Genomic DNA, 21,524 nt, shown 5'->3' with positions numbered 1-21,524 from the left:
AATCCACAGCAATGAGCAGAAGGGGCGGCAGAGGGAGGGCACAGGGACCTGCAGCCACCTGGACAAACCAAACAACCCCAGGGCTTCCCCCTTCCCAGGGGCTTTGAACTGGCAGTTGCTCGCGTGGGGCCTGATCCAAAATCCACTGAAGCCTGCTAGGGTCTTTCTGTTGACTTGAGCGGGCTGGATCAGGTGCTGGGCTGGACCGTGCGTGTCTGTCTGTAACAACTTTTTGTTCCTGCACCAGAGACCCAGGGGGAAGCTGGGGTTTTGTGTATGCTCCCATGCTGGAATTTTCCTTCTTGAACCCCGGGCAATGGCCGAAACGTTCCGATTCAGGTGCCATAAGGAAAGCTTTTCGCTCTGTATTTAAGTCATCTCCCCTTTACCTGGGCTCCTACATCTCAGTTAGGAGCATGACTTGAAGCAGACGAGTCTGAAAAGGCTGGCTAATGTTCTCAATCGTTCTAGGGACGCAAAGTGGTCCGAGGCTCCGGAGCCACCAGGACTGGGTGCTGGGGCTCTGGGGTTTTATTCCCAGCTCTGCCACTGACTCAACAAGCATCCTTGGGCAAGTCACTTCCCCTACTTCACGCCTCAGCTTCCTTGTCTAACAATGGAGCAGTAACATGGCCCTCGTTCACAGGGTGTGGGGGGGAGGCAGCGAGTCTGTAATTAGTGTCTGAAGTGCTATCCGTGTCAAAAGAGAGCCACGTGAGTGCAAAGTATTACAATGACTAAAGCTTCAGTAGACATCTGGGCTTGATTGCCCATAAAACTTTCGTCTATAACAAATATTAAAATCGTTGAAATGCCAGTAACTTGCTGTACTCACTGGAGTTCATCATTCAGGCAAACTCCCCTTTGACCGAGCTGCCGTCTAATTAGAATTTAATTCTAGCCAGGAGCAGGAGAACTCTGACTTTTGGGCTTGGATTTTAATTTTCTTTCCCCCCACCCCCTCCCAAAAGCTTTACGGCCAAAGGGCCAGTGCATTTCCTCTGCTTCCTGTTGGAGTCTGCGGCTGATGTTTATTAAAGCGGCCGAGGGAAAAGAATAGTCACCAAATGCACCTCTGGGAAGAGAAGCGCAAGCAGGTCTCGACGGAGGGCAGAGAGACCAGGCTTTCGTGCGAAGCTTCCATCTGGTTTGCCGATGTCCCAACCCACGGTGGGATCTAGTCTCAGTGAGATCTGCCGGACGACGAGGGGAACTGGTCGGCCCAGGGGCTTGCTAAGCAAAGGATGGCTTCAGTCCAGTCTTTGTCTCCCGCTGGCACTGACAGACCTAGCAGCAGCATTTCATCCCTTCGTGCTGTGCTTGGACGAGGTTAATGTGGTTTCCAGCACTCTAGCCACGCTCTGCAGTTGGCTGCTGTTCAGCGAAGGGGGGTTTAAACCCATTGCTGCCTGAGCTGGAGATGCTACTAGGGACTCGTTTAATTACAGCAGGGCTGCTGATGGCATGCGCCGCTCCAAGGGCTGCGTTCCTGGTGTCAGAAACCTCCCCTGGGTGCCATCAGCCTGAGGGCAGCCGTCCCAGCGCCAGGGAAATGCCTTCTTGGCCGGCATCCAAAATAGGCTGCTTTTTCTTTTGATGCCCTCCCGGGAGCGCCCACGGGGAGGCGCTGTGTCTGCCCCCCACAGGCTGCTGCCTGTTTGCAGGCTACTTCCTAGGCAGGCTGACCAGACCCTGAGGCATACGGTGGCAGGGTGGGACTGCATTAGTGTCTGTGGCTCGGAAGCCCCTAATTCTACAGGGCTGGTGGATCCGTGCAGATGTGAAATCACCGGCCAGGCTTCCCCAGCCCCCAAACTCTCCCTGTGTGAGAGAGAGCAAGGAGCATCCCATGGGGCTGCACCCCCCTGTACACACTGTAGCGCCTGGAGGTCTCAGTCAAGATCAGGGCCCCTGTGTACAAACATACTGCGAGAAGCAGGCCCTGTCCCAAAGAGCTTACAATCCAAAACGCCCAGACGGACGCCGGATGTGAGAGAGGGAGGATTAGCCCCATTTTACAGTGGAAGAACTGAGGCACACAGAGATAAAGTGGCTATCCTATTTATTTAGGTTCTTATCCCATGCCCATCACCATGGTATCTGGGCGCTCCTTACAGGTTCGTGGCATTAAAGCGGCTCCTGTGCGTAACTTTCTGGACTGGCTTATCCACAGCCGGGGGGACTTGGGAGGAAATTCTTGCTGAAACCTGTTGCCTTGCTGAGACACTTGCAGCTTTCTGAGGGTCAAGGCCTCCTCTTACCCTGGTGTGAATGGGGGATACGTTAACTGGCTTCAGTGGTGTTACTCCTGATTCACACTGGGGTAAGGGAGATCAGGATCAGACCCCCAGGTCTCCTTTTATCCTCTTTCTCCTCCCACCCCCCATTTATTTTTTTTAAAAGGTTTTCCACCAAAGCTGTAATTCATGGAGAGACCTTGAGAATGGGGCTGAATCTGATGCTGTCCTGGATGTTCTCACTTGTCATCGCCGAGTCAGGTAAGAAAGAGAGAAGAGGGGGCAAAGGGTGGGGAGGGGCAGGAGCAGCGGGGTGTACATTAGAGCAACCTCTGGGCTGCTCTAACACTCACTGGCGTCCATGCAGCAAAGCCAAAGGATACAGTGAATGCAAAAGTGGCTTAAGGCCACCTTATCCCCCTGCATCCCCATCCCTTTCTCAAGCGCAGGAGAGGAATCACGGAGAACCGACCCCAAAGCAGGCTCAGGGAAACGAAGAAATACTCAGAGGAGCACAAACAATTTTGAACAGAGGTGGGAAATGGGAGCAAGGGAAGAGGCTGAATGGGATGGAGCAGGTCACCTCTGGCCCTCACACTTGCTGACAGCTCTGATGAGTTTGTTTATTCCAGCTCAAGATGCTTTAGTAATGTGATGGCTTTTCTTCCACGAATTACTGCTATTTCCAGGACCTCCCTTTGCTGCTGCTGTTTTGTTTCTCTTGGGCAATTCTGCTGTTCTGTTACATATTTGAAGCAACCCCCCGGTCTTTCTGAACCAGAAGGTACATTGTGTATGTTACTGGCGTAGGGCCCAGCCCCGCTCCCAGGCTCTGCAGGGATTTGCTTTTGATTAACGCTGAAAGGTTTTCAAGTTCTTGGTGGAAAAAATATGCCGGGATTAGCAGGCAGGTGGACGTGGCATCCCAACACTCCAGATTGGCCCTGACGGTGGGGAAATAAAGTACCTCCCACCACGGAAGTCCATTCTTCCCAATTAGGCCGTACTGGTATGTTTGGAGAAGGAAAAAATGCCATTCCCACCTATCCAGCAATGGATGGAGCTTATTTAAGCTATTACACTATTTCAGGAGATTTCTATGCTCCGTATGGGAGGAAGGGGCAAATCCGCCGAGGCTGGAAATTGATATAGTTTGAATATACATCACCTGAGGATCCATCTCACTTAAAGAAGGTGACATACACCCCTGGGTGGATGGTCATCACCAAGTTTCCACCCCACTTAAATCCCACAGGAGGTACCTAGGTGATGCATGGAGCTTATGCTAGCCCTCTGTACAGGATGAATATTACCTTATAGTGCTTTACCACTTCAATGGGCTAATTCAATCTTTCGATGCCCTTGTGAGTTAGACAAGTGGCTCTTGTCCTCACTTATATAAAGAAAAACGTGCCTCATTCAAAATGCTGGGAATGCTGAAGTGCCAGATGCTATCAGTTTTATGTATTCTTTACGATGTTAGGGCAGGCAATGCTGCTACAGAGTCTTCCAAGTTCTTAGCGTGCGAGCAAGGTTTTAGTCTTGGGAGAAACGTTTGTGATGTTTTGGTTACACACACGGTCCTGGGTGGAAGGAACTGTGGGGGAGTTTGCTTTCAGCTTTGGTCTCTGGTTAACGGTCAATCCCTGAGGCAGTTACTCCTGGAGAACCTGGCCCTTGTGTTGGGCTGAGATGCCTGGAAGAATCAAAGCAGGGCTGGGCCTGGATGGCAGATCTCCACAGAAAACGTAGGTGGGGCTCTTCTTTTGGAGTTGGCACTGAATCCTGGCATGATGCCACAGGGGGCGCTGGGCAGCTGGAGACACTCTCTCTTTCAGATGGGAGGTAAAAATAAGGCTCTGCCCGGTTGTGTTCATTACAGATCCTGCAGGTCTTTGTGCAGCGGAGGGAGAATCTTCCCTCATCTTCTTTCCAGTGCTGCCGCCTGCCCGTAGAACCCTGCACAGCTGCGAAATTCTCTCATCCAGGTGGAACAATGAGCCTCTAATCCAGCCAGCTGTCTGCTTCCAGGCAGGCTCGGCCTACAGAGGAGCAGGGATGTGTGCGACAATACCTTGCGAACTCTCTCTCTCCTGAGATGAGCCCCGCTCCCACACGGCCAGCTAATCCTTTCTCCCACCCACTTGAGAGTCCGGGTACTCACTGGGAGCCATGGGCAGCTGCAGTAAAGACAGACGGCAATCTGGCTGTCACGGACACTGACACCTGCTCGTGTTGGAGACGGGGTAGGGGAACTGGCTACCTCTGCCCCTTTGTACCATCAGGTGCAGAACGGCCCCTTTGCTTTCTCTCCGTGTGACGTCGGCGTCCGTGCTGCTGCTTTTCTCCATTTCCTAACAGATGCTGGAGCGGATCTGCTGAAGTGAAGAGTGTGGAGAGAAGAAAGGACGCCGTTGCTGGGTCGGGGCCAGGGAAGGCAGCCAAACCACTCCGGCACTGGGGACGTGTCTCTGGATACAGACATGTCTCTGGCTGAGTTGCATTGATCTGGCAGGCTGGAATAATGTTCTAGTCGTAGGCTCGGAGGGCCAGAAGGGACCATTCTGACCATCTAACCTGAGCTCCTGTTCTAGTGCGGCTCTTCCAGTGAGGAGGGCAGTGTAGTACTGAGCGCCTTCCAGCCCTGTATTCAGTGACGTCACTAATGTGGTTTGTCTCGCACCCGCTCCCCAGGAGTGACCTGCGTGTACGGTGCAGGGGTTGCTTTGGGGTGGCCAAACAGCAGCTTGCAAGCCGCATGCGGCTCTTTGACGGCTCAAGTGCCGCTCGCGGAGCCCCATTCTCCACCTCCATGGGGCAGAAGCCTCAAGACTCTGCTCCCCACCGCAGGACAGATGCCCCACGATCCAGGATGGAGACCCACAAGGCCTCTAGCTCTTGCAGTAATTAGCTGTGAAACAGTAGGTAGGGTGTACATATTTTAAAAAACGCACGTGTAAAAGTTGTGCGTGTCTTGCAGCTCTCGAACATCTCAAGGTTATTGTACGCGGCGCCAAGGGTCAGTGAGTTTGGCCACCCCCCGCTATGTATCTCCCTTTGTATTACGACACACTCAGAAGCGACGTTCAAAGAGCATTATGAAGGTGGCAAAGTCAAGCAGTCAGAAGTTAGGAAACACCAGGATTCGGGCAGCCTGAACTCAGCCCTTCTGTGCGTGTGCTTCATTGGCCACGTTTGGGAAGCCCGTCCGCTCAATTAGAAGACGTTGCTCTGTCACTTTGGATGTGACCCAATAACTTTGCCAAGAAGCAATTCCAAAGTCTCAGAGAACAGGCAGGATTCTGTTTGTTTTGGCGAAAATCAGAAGAAACAAAAGAGGGACGTGGGGGACACTAGAAACCCCCGGGATCTGGTTAGCAGAGCTGCAGCATCGCCCACCTCTATCATTCTTGGTAGGCCGAAGAATGGGGAAGGGGCAGCAATTAACAAAGTCCTGAAGAACAATAACTCTAATTATGGCACTATTGAACAATTCTCTAAGGCAGCGTTCAGGTGCTGTAACGGTCCTTCTTCCTGCAATCGCCTGCCTCATTCACTGCACACCTTCCATCTTCTGCAACAAATGAGACAGGGCTCCTGCAGACAGCAGCCTCTTTCACTGCACAGCCCTTGTTTATGCCCTGCAGGTCCCCCCGACGCAGGCAGGGGCTGCGTAGGGGGAGAAATGATTGTGTAATTAAAGACTGTATCATAATGCTTACGCATGGGAGGGGGGCAAAGGAAGGTTGCCTAGGTGTTAGTGCCCTGCTCTGGGGGATGTGCGTGGGGTCTTTAATAAGGGCAAACGGTCACCCCCTTGGTTCTACGTCTGATCTAAACACTGTTAATGGTGTGCCTGTGAAATACACCTCTATGCAAACGAGAGCGGGGTGATCATTGGCCGGTGTGAACAGAGTAACTCCATGGACGTTGACAGAGCTGTGCTGATTTACACGGGCTGGGAACGGGGTGCTCTCGGAAACTTTCCACGGGGGATCCCAGACTTCACCACCAACCCCAGCCGCTGGCCCCAGTGCCCTGCCTTCTGAGTCCGCACCACGCTCAGACCTTGCTGGGTTGGAGAGTGAGCCTGCCCCCCGCTCCCCCCGCTGTGGCTACTCCTGTCCTGCAGGGCTCCCTGCTCAGGGCATTGCGACTTGGTGCACTGGGTCACAGTGCCACTCTGGTTTGGCCCATCTGCTCCCCTGGATGAGTTGAGTGGCTCTGCGACCCCCATGTGCCAGGTTGCAATGCTGCTCAATTTGGGGGCCTTCTCAAATGGGGGGTCTGGGGCAAACTGCACATTGTATGTATGTCTGCAAGTGCCACTGGCAGGGGATTTGGCTCCCAGACTTGTTTCTTTTTCCTTCCACCACCCCTTTCTGCCTCCCCCCTGTCCCTGGCTGCCTGCAGAACAATCAGATGTTCTAGTTGATACTGGACTTTGATGAGCATCCTTTTGTGACAAGCTGCAAGATGGCAAGTTTAGTAGCTGTTACTACAGACTGGACCGTGTGTCCTCTGTCCAGCTCTCTGCCTTCCCCAGGCTGGGCACATGCAAAGGGGGATGCAGATTTATCTGACTCTTTAATGAGTGAGTGGCTGATGTTTGATGAAATGATCAAAGCAAAACCGTATGTGCCCTTTTTGAATAAGGGATTGGACATGATTTCACCAGCTTTTAGGCCAGAAACTGCCTCCATTTGGACAAATGCAGTCTTGAAAGTGGTGGGGCCTCAAAGCAGATCCTTGTACTTCGGTTGGGGTAAGCAGTTGCTAGGATCTAACTAGAGCCTGAATCAAGCACATTCACGAAAAACTCATTGAGGGCCTTTCTAGATTCTTTCCCCAGGCTCTACGTACTGTGCACAAATGGGTACTGCACCAGCTAACTTCCGCTCTGTTCACATCCTTCAATAGAGTTGGCTGAAAACTTTGCAGCAGAACAGTTTTCGCTCGGAAATGCCATTTCCTTTGAAAGTTTTGCAAAACTGTGTCGATTTCAATTAAATTTTGGAAGAGGAAAAGTAAAAACACTTCATTTAGACTGTTCTGTTTTCTTTCATTTTTTTGTATTATGTTTTAACATGTTTATGTAATTTATAGGAATGTAAGAAGAGGTGTGTGAATTTTGTATTTAAAATATAAAAATCAAAACAATGAGGTTGAAATAAAAAATTTGATTCAGGACCATCAAAACATTTCCCGAGTTTCCTTTTTCTGGGAAATGTTGGAACTTTGACATTTTGTCTCAATTCACAGTGATTTCCCTCCCTCACCTCTCCCCCCCCCCCCCCAAAATATCGGAATTTCCCACTCAATTTCCAGTTTTTAACCAGCTCTGCACATTAAACACTTTTGTGCAAATCTCTGGAAACCTAACAATCATTCAGTGTTACCAATTCTTGCTATAACTGATGGTTTTTCCTCAACATCCTTACTCCTAGACGTAGAGGATTGCATGGGAATCTCACCTTACTTTTTTTTAATGCAAGTATCTAGCCCTCAAGGTTGTGGAGAATAGTTTGAAAATGTGAACTCTAATGGCTCAAAACCCAGCTGGCGAATAAAAAGAAGATGATAACAAAAATCAGGAAAGTAGGAATGATTCATTTGCCTAGGCAGCATCATATTGGGCGATAGAGATTTCCAGGAGGAAGTGACATCCAGGATAGAAAAGGCTTCCACAGCATTTACTAAACTCAACAACGTATGGAAATGAAAGATGCCTAGCACTAGAACACAGCTGCGGATTTTGAATTTGAACGTAGTTGCAGTGCTAACATACAGCTCTGAGAGCTGGAGATCCACCAAAATGTCAGAGAGAAAACAAGATATCTTCTATAAGTGCCTCCGAATGATTCTGGGTGTCGGTTGGAAAGCCGTCATCACCAGCAAAGAGATCCGAGAAACTACCAACCAGCAGCTCATCTCCCGCGGAATCGGAAGGAAGTACTGGACATACTGGCTCCAGATGCCAACACAAACTCGCCGTGAAGGTGTCAAGTGGAAACCAACTGGTGAGAGGAAATGAGGGCGCCCAGGAGAAATCTTAAGAAGAACCTATAGCAGGGAGAGCGGAACAGTTGATCTCAGCACCATAGAGCAAATGGAAGCAGCAGCTAATGACAGAGGATGGCAGAGATTAGTTTCTTCCCTGTACACCAGTATTGGAGTGGGAAGAATGTTAGGGGAGGAAATGTATTATGAGCTCTTACATGATTTTTTTAAGCCAATCTTAAGATTTTTGGGAGCCTGACTCTTGGTGTTTTATATAAAGGATTGGGGTAGGTGATTTATAATACTTGGAACTTTTTCACTGAAAAATACGAGCCTTAATCCTCGCAAAATCCCTGTGAGACAGTCAGTGTTTCTGTTCCCATTAGAGGCCTAGTCGTGACGACTGGCTGTACGCAATAAATCACATGCCAGTTATTTGGCGGGTTACGTGACATTTATACATTTCATTGTCCGGAGTGTGTTACTTTTGTGGTGCCTTTCCACTTCCTCAGCCCCGATTTGAACAAATTGTCTGGGCGATGGTGGGGAAATATATAAATTTCTCTACAAAGATATTTAATAGCAGCCCTCCTAGTTATTCGCCTCCCGCTCTTTGTATGTTTTATCTATTTCGATTGCAAACTCTTTGGGGCAGGGAGTGTATCTTGTCCAGCACACATATATATATATATCTGTCCATTTCCACTGACCGACGAAAGGCAAATGAATGACTGTTTGGCTTTGCAAAGGAAATTCACATTGAGGCCCTTTTCATGAGCCTTCCTCATAAGAAATTGGCGTGATATGCCAGCTAGTCACCGTTTGCTTGATGGAAAACAAGCTTTTGCAGATCATTGGCTTCCGAGTGGTGAACAGACTGTCTGTCTGTCTGTCTAAGATCAACAGGGAGGAAGGTTTCAGTGGGCAGTCCTAGAGATGAGTATTTTATCATGAGGACTTTATAGAGGGGAAAACTGTCGCACAGACTGATTCCCTACCATGAAAACCTGCTGCAGAGAGCAGAATACACCCTGTCAGTTTCACCTGCTGTCCCCGCTTAAATCAAGAGTAATCAGGAAACCTAGCAGCTCCTCTTGTTTTAGGGCTTACCTGGTAATTGCACTGGTCAGGTCAAGCACTGAGCATGTCCCCTGCAGCCTGTCACTGCAGGTTCAGCATCCTAGAAATGGGGATGGAGCAAAGGCTAAACCGAGCCAAGAACAAAGCCCAAAGCGGGCACATTCTGGCTTCTCAGAGTCTTGGGAGCCCATAGAGAAAGTGCAGCTGCTTGAGGGAGACCCTTCCCAGCTCCCCACTTTTGAGCTGTCCTGTCTTTCTCCCCAGGAGCAAACAGCACGTGGCATGGCCCTGGCAGCAGAGTCCCTACTCCGCTGCCCAGCTGTGGCATGCTAAGCCTGCACCCCACGGTGGCCTGCCTCGGCACCCTGTTGACGGCCTCCTGCTTCCTCGACCCCAGCTGCCTGCAGAGTGGTCCCCCCCGCCTGGGCGATATCATCTGGAGACTGAACGGAGAGACCAGGCAGCTGCCGCTGAGCCAGAGCATTGCAGGAAACGGCACAGTGGCTGCCGTCACGGTTCTCTGGGCGGAGCAGCCCCGGGGGCAGCTGAGCTGTTACCTGCCTCATGGGAGCAGTCTGCACCTGCTGGGGATGGCTGAGTACCAGGCTGGAGGTGGGTGCAGTTCCCTTCGCTTCCTGGTGGGGGAAGGAGAGAGGTGCTCTAGGTTTGATAGGAGGGCTGGATAAGGGCCCATCCTGGAAAGCACTGAGGATGCTCAGCTCTCATGGGCAGCCGTGAGGATAGGGGGTGCTCAGCCTGGTTAGCAGAGGTGCTGAGCCCCTGCCAAGCCCATTGGTTTGTTCTGGAGTTGTGGGCAGGGCTGGCTGGAACTTTCCCATCAGCTGGAAAGCGATGAGTTGTCCAAAGCAAAAGGTTCCAGGCAAATGTTGATTTTGGTGACGTTTCAGGGGGGCAGCCAGCGCCCCGTTCCGATGCCTTCTCAGGATGTGACATTTCAATTTTCCGTCTCAAAACCACTGTTAGTGTCACGTTTTGAAATGTCGTAGTTGTTGGTTCTCACGCGTGCACGTTGAAATCGGAGTGAAACGTTCTGATTGACCAGAAATGCGCTTTTTTCTGTCCCTGCTTTTTCCCGGGATTACATTTCCCGGGAGGTGTCAAGTTTTGGTTTTGTTCTGGAACGGGGAAGAAAATAATAGAAGCCAGGGAGCTTCCCATGAAACAGAAAATCCAGCTGTCGCCCAGCTCTGAAGATGCTCTGGGATCAGCCCCAGCGCCCTGCGGTCAGAGCTGGCCCCTCCAGCCCCAGACTCAGGTTCTACTGGCTATTTCTTTTCTCGTTCTGAAGTCCCGCCAGGAGATCTGCAGGTGGAGTATTGCGTCAGCCTCTGGGAGGGAAACATCACCTGCTACTGGGACCCCGGGCCAGAGACCTACCTTCCAACCACATATACCCTCCACATCACCGAGTGAGTTCTCCGTGTGGCTGTAAGCGTGAGGGGGGCAGGGGAGCGAGAGGGGGGAGGGATTGATACCCCAACACCTGAGGATCAAAAGAGATTGTCCCTATAAACTGCAGATATAGCTATTGCTTCCCCACCCCCGGACATCCCTGCTTAGAGCTGTCCAATGCTGGCAGGTGTGAGGATGGGTTGGATCTGCATCCTCACGGGGGAGGATCCATCAGTCACACTCTTGGAACCGGCAGCTGCTAACCTGGGCTCTCTCCCTCTCAGAGAAGCAGGGCCCTGCCTCTGGAAGTTCAGAGACGCCGGGACGTGTCTCTCCAGCCGGGAGAGCTCTTCCTGCACCATCCCTGTGGAGAACCTCTTCGCCGCTTTCAAAGTCAGGCTAACGGCCGTGAATCCGCTGGGCCATGCCAGCGCCCCAGACAAGTGCATGCACGGAATGAGCATTGGTAAGACCTGATCACTGCGGGAGGGGTACAGTGGCGCTGACCCAAACCGAGCCAGGGCAGGCCTGTCCCCTGGACTAGAATCACAGGCGGAGGGTTCTGAGGTCCGATTTGGTTCTGACCTTTCTATGAACAACTTGGGCCAGCGTGGATTCCTGGGCTGAGCTGGAGGTAGTGAGAGATCAACCTTTCCTGCGACATGGCCCGGGGGGAAGGCACTGGGATCTCATTCAGAAGATCCAGGATCTAGTCCTGACTCCGCCACCGACTCCCCGTGTGTCCTGGGGCCTTGCCTCCCCCTCTGCACTTCTGGGACGGGGCTGAGGGTCACTGCTTGCTTCTGGGACGGGGCTGAGGGGACGGCGCGTGCAGAAATGCTGCCGACGCTTGTGGTTTTCCTCTCCCAGTGAAGCTGAGCTCCCCGGAGGTCAGCGCCACGGCAGACAGGAGCGACTGCTTTTGCGTAGCCTGGTGGCAGCCCAACGAGGAGCTGCTGCGTGTGACGGACGCGCGGTATGAGATCCGGTACCGCGATGTGGACGAGGCGTCCTGGCTGCAGGTGGGTGGCTGTTGGTTGGATGAGTTAGTTATCCCTGTTAAACAGGGGTCATTGCTGTTGTCCCCTCCTCCTGCTGGGGCTGGGGTGTGTGTTAGGGACGCGGCAGACCCTCGTCGAACTATCCCTGTGATTAGCCCCCTCCTGTTTAATCCGGGGGTGTTACAGGATGAGCCTGTGACAGGCACAGCCTAGGTGCAGCAGCTCTTGCATTTAGTTCTGAAGGACCCTGGTTCGGTCCCCGGTGCACCAGCCAACATGGCGGCCGTCCCATTAGCTCAAGTCCTTCCACTAATCTCAAGTGTCCTGCTGACTCCGGTTCCTGTGTCACGGAGAAGCGGTTGCCGGTCACCCCCAATGCCCCTTGGCTGGGGTTACCGGGGAGGAAAGAGCCCAGCTTGAAAAGACGCTGCCAGTGAAGAGACGCTAGCGGGTTTGATCCGCCGCCTAGCACCCCACAGCCGCCCGCTCTCCACAGCAGATCTGTGCTGGGGGGGCAGAATCAGGCGAGCTGCAAAGATACAAGAAGGGCTTAAAAAAAAAACCAAAACAACCCTTCCCCGTCCCGTCCCCCCCGCCAAGGTGGATTTCACAGCGGCAGAGGACGCGCCCCCGTCGAAGGACATCTGCGGAGTCTCGCCATTCACCAACTACTCCGTCCAGGTGCGAGCGATCTACCAGAACGAAGCCTTCCGCTGGAGCGAGGGGGGGCCCTCCTGGAGCGACTGGAGCCCCGCCAGCTTTGTGATGACTCTCCCCGCGGGTAGGAAGCCGTGCTCACGCCTCGAGCCCCCCTGCACGCAGTTGGCTGAGATTTGTATTTCAGTAAAGGCTCCCCTTTCAGCCCAAGCTGTCCCATGTCAGCTCCTGTTCCCCCTATTCTCCCCCCAGTGGGAAAGCCATGATCTGGGACAGCGTGGACAGGGAGGGGGATAGAGCAGGCTGGCCTGACCGCCCACCCCCACCCACTTCTGCCCCAAATTTCTGGAGCACCAGGCCCACCCTTCCCTGAGGCCCCCCGGGCACATGCATAAACACGGGTAACCCTGATCGTGCCAGCACTTAACTGGCGCCCCCAAGCCATCGGCCTGCTGTCACCCCGATCTCCCTGCTTGTAGGTTGCTTCCCTTCCCGCCACCCTGTGTGTGCCCCCGTGGAGACTGTCAGCTCCTCCGGGCAGGGACTCGCTGCATCTCTCCACCGCACCACTCGCTGAGTGCTGCTGGAACACAAACGATAATGGCCACAAAGGGTTAATCCAACTCCCCGGTCACTGATGGTTGCGGGAGTGGGGGGGATGGGTCTGGTACCATCTCCCCCAGGTAGGAGCAGAGAGCTGTCTGTACCCTCTGCTATGAACTCCCTCCTTGCCGGACCCTCTCGCTGTGACTTTATTTCTCTTCTTTGCATCTCCTGCATTGCCTGCCCGTGGCCACCTTCTAGCCCCATCCCGAGGGCCGGCTCTTTGGAGGAGAATAGCCACGCCCGACGCTGACGAGAGGCGTGAGATCGTTCTGATGTGGAAGGTAAGGGGCCAGGCAAGGATCCAGCCCTGACACGCCGCCTGCGAAGGGGCCCTGTGTCAAAAAGGCCTGGGATCAGAGTTAAATAGATCGAGCTCCTGAAGCCTGTCTCTTATCAAGTAGGTTTGCTCATCTTTTAATCATCCTTGTGGTTCTTTGCTGAGCCTTTTCCAGTTTATCAGCGGACTCCAGAAATAGACACCGTATTCCCGGAGCGGTTGCACCAGTGCCAGTCCGGAGGTGAAATAACCTCTCTCCTAATACTCTCTAATCAAGATTCCCCTATTTATGTATCCGAGAGTCTCGTTAGTCCTTCTGGCACAACGTCAACGGGAACTCAGGTTCGGCTGATTATCGGCCATGACCCCACCCATCCTGTAAGCGCGGCCTATGTCCTTTGTTCCTAGATGTATACGTTTGCATTTAGCCGTGTTACAATGCACATTGCTTGCTTGCACACAACGTGCTAGGTGATCCAGATCGTACCCGTGACCCGTCCTCTTTGTTATTCACCAGTCCCTCAGTCTTACAGTCGTCTGCAAACTGGATCAGTGGTGATTTTACCGTCTTTTCCAGGTCATTGATAAGAGTGTTAAATAGCGTAGGGCCGAGAATCGATCCCTGCAGGACCCCACTAGACACACCTGCTTGATGAGGATTCCCTGTGCACAATTACGTCAGAGCTGCTTGGAAATTAAACAGCAGAATGTTTGTGTGGGGTCGGCTGGTTTGTTTCCAGAAGGCGGCTGTTCTCTGGATGTTTTTTTTTGCAAAAAAATGTCCATTTTGCTTTTTAAAAAATTTCAGCTTTTGGTCAAGAATCTGAAAATCAAGAGGGTTTTTTAGTGAAAACTCAAAACATGTTGCAATGGGGGAGGGGGGGAGAGTCATTCCTCAGTCAGTTCTGCTTTGGCCATCCTTCCTTTCTTCAGTCCAGTCCTAGCAGGAGACTCAGCCACCCCACTTCCCCATCCCCGCCTCCCCCTAACGCCTGCTCCAGCCTGAGGCTCAGTGTGATGTGATGTTGCTTTCTCCCTCCCAGCCCCTGCAGTCAAAGGAAGCCAGCGGCAGAATCCTGACCTACAGCCTCCGCTGGCAACGCAGGGGGCAGCCGGCCATCCTGGCATGTCTCACCCGCTCCCTGCAGTGCGCCCTGGAGCTGCCGGCCTCGGAGGAACACATCTTCTTCCTCACCGCCAGCAATGCGGTGGGGGAATCCCCTGCCACCAAGCTGTCCATCCCAGCGGAGCAGGCCCCAGCAGGTTAGGCCCAGGCTGATCTCTGCACCACAGTGCAAAGGGATCCCAGGTCTCACTCCCAAGCTGTTAGCAAGACCGGGAGATGGCTGAGCCGGCCGTTGGTGGTGCGGTTGAGTTAGACCTGCCGGGAAACGCAGAGGGGGGACGTGGGAGGTGTCCTGTGCCTGGAGGGGGTGAGGGGGATCAGGTGCTTGTCACTACGTGGGGCAGGCGAATTGGGGCATAGGGTTCTCATGCGTGTGGGGGTGGATGGAGCCCACAGTGGGACCGCGGCTGGGAAAGTCTCAGCTGCACCCCCTGCCAGGGGGCTGGTACAACAGGGAGCCCCATTCACACAGCACGGGCCCCTTGCGCAATCGAGCCCTTGGGGACCCTGCCGGCCCCATCCCCCCCTTCCCAGGCAATGGGCCCACAAGGGAGACGTCGCCCCACCTGCCCCTCGTTCCCCCTCTAGTGCAGGGTCGGGGGGGAGAGAAGCAAACCCTCCCTGCCCTAGGGCAACGTGGGGTTCTCAAGCCCAGCCCTGGGTGTGCCTCCCTCCCTTCTATCGCTGTGCTGCTTGCAGTGCCACTGCTGCCGGTCCTGGTCTCCCCAGCAAGCGACCGCAGCCTCCTCCTGCAGTGGGATCCCCCCGGCTTCGCAGCAGCAGCCTACATCTTCGAGTGGGACAGGGCATCCGAAAACCGGGGGCACAGCAGCAGCTGGAGCTATGAGCCGGGGAACATCAGCAAGGTGGTCCTGGCAGGTGAGTGGTGGGCGGGGAGGTGGAGGAGCGGTTCCAGAAGTCAGGGGAAGGGGAGGGAAAGCCAAGGCTGAATCCTCCTCCCCATTCCTAGCCGGGACATCACATCGATCCTCGTATCATGAACAAGCCCCTGCAGAGCGCTGCCAGTGCACACGGCACGCAGCCAGCAGGAGATCGGTCTTTATCCTCCTCTAGAAACCGATGAGGATAAGAACCTACTACTGCTTGCGGAGTGACTCTGGTGGAAGGGGCTCAGGCAGGGGCTGCAAGGGAGAAAAAGGAGGGTGCAGCGTGACGGCAGAAGGAAGTGTGGGGGGGGGAGAAGGTGGAGAGACGAGGTTTGCTGGGCCGCATGGGGGGAGGTGGTAGGAAGGGGGCTGATGATGGGGAGTGTGGGACCGAGAATGGAGAGGTGAGGGTGGGGGTGAGGCGCTGTAGGGTGCCAGGGGGGAGGTCGAGCGCATCAGTGCCCCCCTTCAGCTCATGAGGATGGAGCCCATGATGAGCATCTTGAGGGTTTAGTTTATTACCGTGCGGTCAGGGGGGCGGGGGACAGGATGCAGGAGAGAGAGGGAGATAGTGCAGCCTCGTCACTGAGTCTCTTCTGCCTGTCATCCTCCCACTCCCCCAGGCTGGGGGTGATGTTTGGTAGCAAACACACTGGCCTCACCAGCATAGGAATTACCAGCTGGGAACAGGCTGATCCAACAGTAGGTGATGCTGAGAATTTCATAGGCACCAGGGGGGAGGGGCAAGGATTCCTTCCTGATCCTGTAGGGTGATCAGTGGATACCCTGAAGCATGCGGGTTGAAGCTTCTGGTTGTGCGCGCTCCAGCTTGGCGAAATATCCACTTGCTTATTTGGCCCCACCTTGCCCCAAAGCTCTCCTGCAGTCTCCCATCCCACGGGGGACTGAAGCGGGGCTGTGCTCTGGGGTGCACGTCTCCTGGGGACGTGATGCGGAGGAGACAGGCGGTCTCACCATCGCGTGTCGCCATTGTCTTCCCGCAGAGGCGATTGAGCCGGGGTATCTCTACAACCTGACAGTCTTTGCCCTGAGCGACGGAGCCGTCCGGGCTGCGGGCTCTGCAAGCGCTTACTCCAAGCAGATTGGTAGGTGCCAAGTGTCGGGACATGTGCGGCCAGGTCCCATCCACCCCTAGAAGAAACCTGGCGGCGCTCCCAGCCAGCGACATGGGAAAGGGCGCGGGGGCCACTGGAGAGCGCCAGTGGCTACGCTGGGGAAGGATTAGTCTGGCATGAGGATGAGCATAGACAATTGTTGTCTTCTGCTGACCTTAGGGCTCCGCCTCCCTCCCTCCCCCAGCCCGTAGGATGGTTTGGTGGAGCCTAGGAGACTTGGAGTTGGGAACTTCTGGTTTCTGTCAGTCTGGAACCTTTCATTCCTGCGAGGAGGAGGGAGTGGGGTCTAGTGGTTAGGGTAGGACTCCAGGTTCTGTTCCCAGCTTTGCCACTGACCTGCTGCACGGCCTTGGGCAAGTCACATTGCTGCTCCGGGCCTCTGTTTCCCCATCGGTAAAATGGGCATTAATGGCGTTGCGGGGAGGGATGGAAAGGGTTAATATTTGTAGCAGGCTTTGAAATCCTTCTGAGGAAAAGCCTAAAATCCTGCAGCTGGGGATGAAGAACAGGGAGGGCCTCGGCGTTGAGTGTCTGGGATGGGGCTGGTTAACCCTTTCCTCCCCACCCCCCCTGTGTGGTCGCAGCTCCATTCCGTGCCCCGACTCTGCGTCCCACCCGTGTCTGGCCGTCCCAGGTGGAGGTGCAGTGGGAGGAGATCCCGCTGGAGGAGCGGGGCGGCTTCATCCAGCACTACACCATCTCCTACGAGGAGCAGGGGAAAGACACCCAGGGTAAGGCGGCTTTGTGATCCGTGCGGGCCGGGCCCGGACTCACCAGCTGGGACTAAACAGAGGCATCTCCTGTCTTACAGCTGTGGTGGTCAACAGCTCCGTCCATCGCTACCTCATCGTGGGCCTGGCCCCTGACTCCGTGGTGGGGGTGAGCATCTCCGTCACCAGCGGCGGGGGAAGCACCCAGGGCTCTATCCACTCCATCAGAACCGGTAGCTTCGGTGAGGAAAGTGGAGACCCAGGCGCTATGCCCGGGACTAGGGCGTTAGGGGTTCAGCACCCACAGAAATGAGATGGCAAAGACCTGCTGGGGCACGTCTAGCCTGTCCCTTGGCCGAGGCAGGATGGATTCCTGCCAGCACCTGCTCCAGTCAACCTATGGGCCTTCCACTGCTTCCTTGGGGCAGACAGTTCCTTGGCTGGATAGATCTCGACCTCTGCCCTTCAGCCTCCATTTTCCCCTTTGCCCAACTCCATCCCTTTGCTCCTGTTTATGTCCCCTTGGGGTATCCCATACTGGCCCCCTCCCCCTTGGGCTGAGCATCTCCCCCACCGTATTAGACAGAGTTCCCAGCCTTCCTGAGGCTTTAGATCTGTCACTCTATTTTGACGCCCATCAGTGTCAGATGACTTCCCAGGGCCTGGCTCTCCATTGCCTTGTACCCCAGTGTCACGTGCTCCCCAGCCAGCATGGTCACATCTTGCACCCGCCTTGTGCAGGTGCAAAGGATCCGTGGCGGGCAGCAGAGAACGGGAGTCTGTCTTGGGTCCCCAGTAGCGCTGCACCTATAGCTGTTGCCTTTCCCTGCTTTCCTTCCAGACCACGGCGAGATTGAACTGTGGCTCTCCACCCTGTGTGGGGGGCTAATCATCCTCCTGATCGCCACAGCTCTGGCCTGCATCCTCAAGCACCCGCTGTATGTGTGTTGTGAGTCCCATCCTGCCTGCCCTTCTGGGTACCTGTGGGTGAGGGGTATTTCCCTGCATCAGACCCTGCACGCTAAGGAGGGGCAGGCCTGGTTAGTAATTGGCTGGGGGACCTCCAAGGGACGCCTAGGTACTGGGCTGCAAGGAAGTGGTGCTAGAGAAGAGAGCCCCCCATTGCTGAGTCAGTTCTGAGCCTAATGCGACGGCATGGTGCTGGGGCAGGTTGTGGGTGACAGCAAAGGCTGGGCCAGCACTACGGACCGTACCCCGCATGGTGTAGGGGCTACTGTGAGGCTTCAGGATCCGTCTGTAGATGATGATTTACACTCAGCCTCCTGCCGGCTTTTGGCCATGAATGGTCCCCTGGCCCTTCACGCCACGGAGATTTAGCCCTGGTGTCCTACATCCCTTTCCGCCTCCCTAAATTCTTCCTGCTGTTCTAGCTGGATGCAACATTCCTCTTCACAAATTGTCCCGAGCCGCAGGATGCGGGTTGCTGGGTGCGGTTAAAGAACCGCCATGTTTCCCTAGAGGGGACTCCTAGAAGTCAGAGATGGAAGAAATCTATAAGGTCCAGTCCGATTATTCCCCCAGCCAGGGCAGAGTCGTCCCTAGGATCTGCCTTTCCAGAAGCCCGGGGTCTGCATGTCAGTGCTAGGGGTGGGAAGTTTGCCAAGCCCTCTGGGATGGAAAGTGCCACTGTAGAAATGGGGGATGTTAGAGTTATGCAGATGGTTATTTTCCTACCTCCAAAAGGGCCTTCGCCTTCCCTTTAAAACACCCTATGATCTTAGTGTTCCCTGCAGAGCCCCTGCCAAGGCTTTGGAGCAACCAAAGAGAGTCCATTCCCAGAAATGAAGCTTCCCCCCTGAGCCCAGTGCGTGCTGGGACTGGACTTTGAAAGGTTAGTCAATGCCGGGAGCATGCCTAGGCAACGCAGACATGGTCAGTAAAGCTCAGAGGGCCTGTTCCAAAACCCACGACAGACTCTCATTGACTGGATCAGCCCCATCGGTGCCTCCTGACCCAGTCTCAGGGCTTTAGTTAAGAAGCCTCCAGTCCCTGGGGGGACCATGCTAGTCGCAAGAATGCAGCGAGGGGCATGTCCCTTCTCCCCGTGGTCGTCTCCGTACCAACGCTGGCTATTGTCCTCTGCAGAATACAGGGCTACGTGTGGCCGCAAGTCCCCGACCCAGCTAAAAGCCACCTGGCCAGCTGGCTGCCACCAAAAATGTGGCTGGTGAGTATATGTTTTTCTGCATAGAGAGATGGTGGATGCCACTTATTAGCTGCCTCTCCGCTCCCAGCAGGAAGTTGCTAATTAACCAAAAGAGGCCAATAAGCAGAAGTATCTGCATGCCCGAGATAGCTGCGTGGGGCGGTCCCGTGGCCGGGGAGCTGCTGCCCACCCATCAGAGCTGGGGGTTGTGGCTCCAAGGAACAGAGTATTGTGGTGGAAGGGAGCGGAATGAGGAGAGACAACCCAGGCTGGGAGATCTCCAGGCCTCTCACAGAGCCCCCTTTCCACGGGGCAAGAAAATGCCTTTTTCCCCAAAGACTCGACATCTCTGAGCGCTGAGCCTTCACGAATGATGCCCATCGTCCAACTGCACCACCTCAGTTCTCTCACTGCGTTATGAGTCCCTTGAACTTAGCAATATGTGTCCTGCCCCCTCAAGGTCTTCAAGGTGGGGGTGTCTGAACCTCTTCACCCATGGGCACCCAGGGGGTTCTCGCCACAGGGAAGCTTCCAGTCCGCTTGCCAGCCACCCTGGCCTTGGCCCCTGTCTTTGTGACCCACTGGCTGGTACCACCATGTTGTTAGGAGGTAGGAGAGGCCCGTGTAACTTACCTGCTGGCTGCCAAGGTCACAGGTCACCAGCTGTTGTACACATAACTAGACGGGGGCGAATCGTAAATTCGCTGAAAATGCATTTGGGAGAGAGCGAAACGACGTATGAATTTGGGTTGAATTCAGCCAATGGTTTCGTGTGGAAACACAAAATGGAGGGGGGAAAAATTCAAAAAGTCGAAACCACTTTTCTGGCCATTTTTTAAATGAAATGTTTCAACTTCTTGTTTCCAAACAGCGTTTTCGGCTGAAATTTTGCAATTAAAAAAAAAAAAAAAAAAGTGGGTGAAAAACACCCACAAATGACCTGAAACAAACCACTGGGGGGGGGGGGGGGGCGATGACAAAATTGTTTCGAGTCAAACAAAACATTTTAGCTCAATCCAAAAGGAATTTTTGTTTGTTTGTTAGAAAAACCCCAAATGATTCCGTTTCGATTCAAACCAAACCATTTCCTTTCCGCCCCTAGACCCAAACAATTGCTGATTTGCTCAGCTCCCATGTAACCTCCTCACCCTTGCAGAACTCGGGGAACTTCTCAGCGGAGCAGAGCAAGCAGCAGGGACCAGGACTTTCCAACTTCCTGTGCCATGGGGCCTCGAGAATCATTTGTGGCCAGCAGGAGGAGATGATGCTGCCCGAGTCCTTCCTGGAAAGCACAGGGACAGCAGAGGCCTCTACCGCCAGGGATAAATACAAGCAGCCCCTCCAGAACATCCTCCTCCTGGGAGACGTGACCACCCTAGACCACGCCCAGGCAAGATCCCCGGAACCCGCCAGTTACCAAAGCAAGGTGGAGTATTCCGCAGTGATCGTCTGGGTGTATCCTGGTGACGTGCCCCCAGACTCGGGTGCTCCCTGGCCCCAATCTGGCCCCCGGAGCCCAGAGATCTCTGGTCCCAGCCATGCGCCTGGCTGGAGCATCTGCTTCCAAAGCCCATCCTCTGAGGCCCCGGGTGGGTCATGCTGGCAGTGCTGCCAGCAGCCAGATGGAGGGCTGGCTTCCTTGGATGCGTTTCCACTCCTGAGAAGTCTGGCTGTGGAGGGATGTGGAGACAGCCCGCCTAATGGAGACCACTCTGCGGGCACGCTCAGCCCAGGGACACCCTAATGGCCTTTGGAAAGAGACTTCCGCTCCCCGGGCATGTGTATGACGGAGGAGGGAGGGTGATAACACTGTCTCGGCAGACTCTCACCCCGCCGGGCAGAGGGGTGGTGCGAGTGTGCAGAGCCCAGCTCCCGCGGCGGTGGGAATGCGAGCCCTGCTGGTAAAAACGGGGCCTGAATTGTACCAGGGAGGGCTGAAAACGGGGCCTGAAGGAGCCCCCGTGCCTGTTGGGCCAGGTCTCCATGCATCAGTCAGGGGCAGAGGGAGGATTCTTCCTACCCTGCCTCTGCTGGCTTTTCCCCATGCTTAGCCAGCCAGGGCCAATCCTTTCCCGCTAGCGTAACCTGCTGATCGGTGTGTGACGTATCGCTCACTGTGCCTGCACCTTGGAGGAGGAGCTGAGTGGCTCCCAGACCCTAGCTACAGGGCCGGGCTCACGGGCTCAGTGGCAGACCCCAGTTCAGTCCCCAGGGATGTCAACCGCAA

General features: G+C 54.5%; 1 protein-coding gene across 1 annotated transcript; it reads left to right on the top strand.

Annotated features, from left to right (window-relative positions):
- The first annotated feature begins 1,119 nt into the window (after nucleotides 1–1,119).
- On the top strand, nucleotides 1,120–21,041 carry LOC137157406 (granulocyte colony-stimulating factor receptor-like). Its single transcript, XM_067554669.1, has 16 exons — nucleotides 1,120–1,170; nucleotides 2,404–2,498; nucleotides 9,582–9,929; nucleotides 10,627–10,747; nucleotides 11,015–11,196; nucleotides 11,601–11,752; nucleotides 12,332–12,512; nucleotides 13,193–13,275; nucleotides 14,315–14,534; nucleotides 14,986–15,276; nucleotides 16,289–16,390; nucleotides 17,005–17,151; nucleotides 17,232–17,372; nucleotides 17,972–18,068; nucleotides 19,237–19,318; nucleotides 20,454–21,041. The coding sequence occupies exons 2-16, from the start codon at nucleotides 2,444–2,446 to the stop codon at nucleotides 21,039–21,041; spliced, it is 2,790 nt and encodes a 929-aa protein (XP_067410770.1). The 5' UTR covers nucleotides 1,120–1,170; nucleotides 2,404–2,443.
- The last annotated feature ends 483 nt before the right edge of the window (nucleotides 21,042–21,524 follow it).

Source organism: Emydura macquarii, unplaced genomic scaffold, assembly GCF_026122565.2.
Source record: "Emydura macquarii macquarii isolate MOO-44397 ecotype Brisbane River unplaced genomic scaffold, CSIRO-AGI_Emac_v2 contig_306, whole genome shotgun sequence".
NCBI lineage: Eukaryota > Metazoa > Chordata > Testudines > Chelidae > Emydura > Emydura macquarii.
The sequence above is the reverse complement of the archived record's forward strand: the minus strand, read 5'-3'. Positions and strand labels throughout refer to the sequence as shown.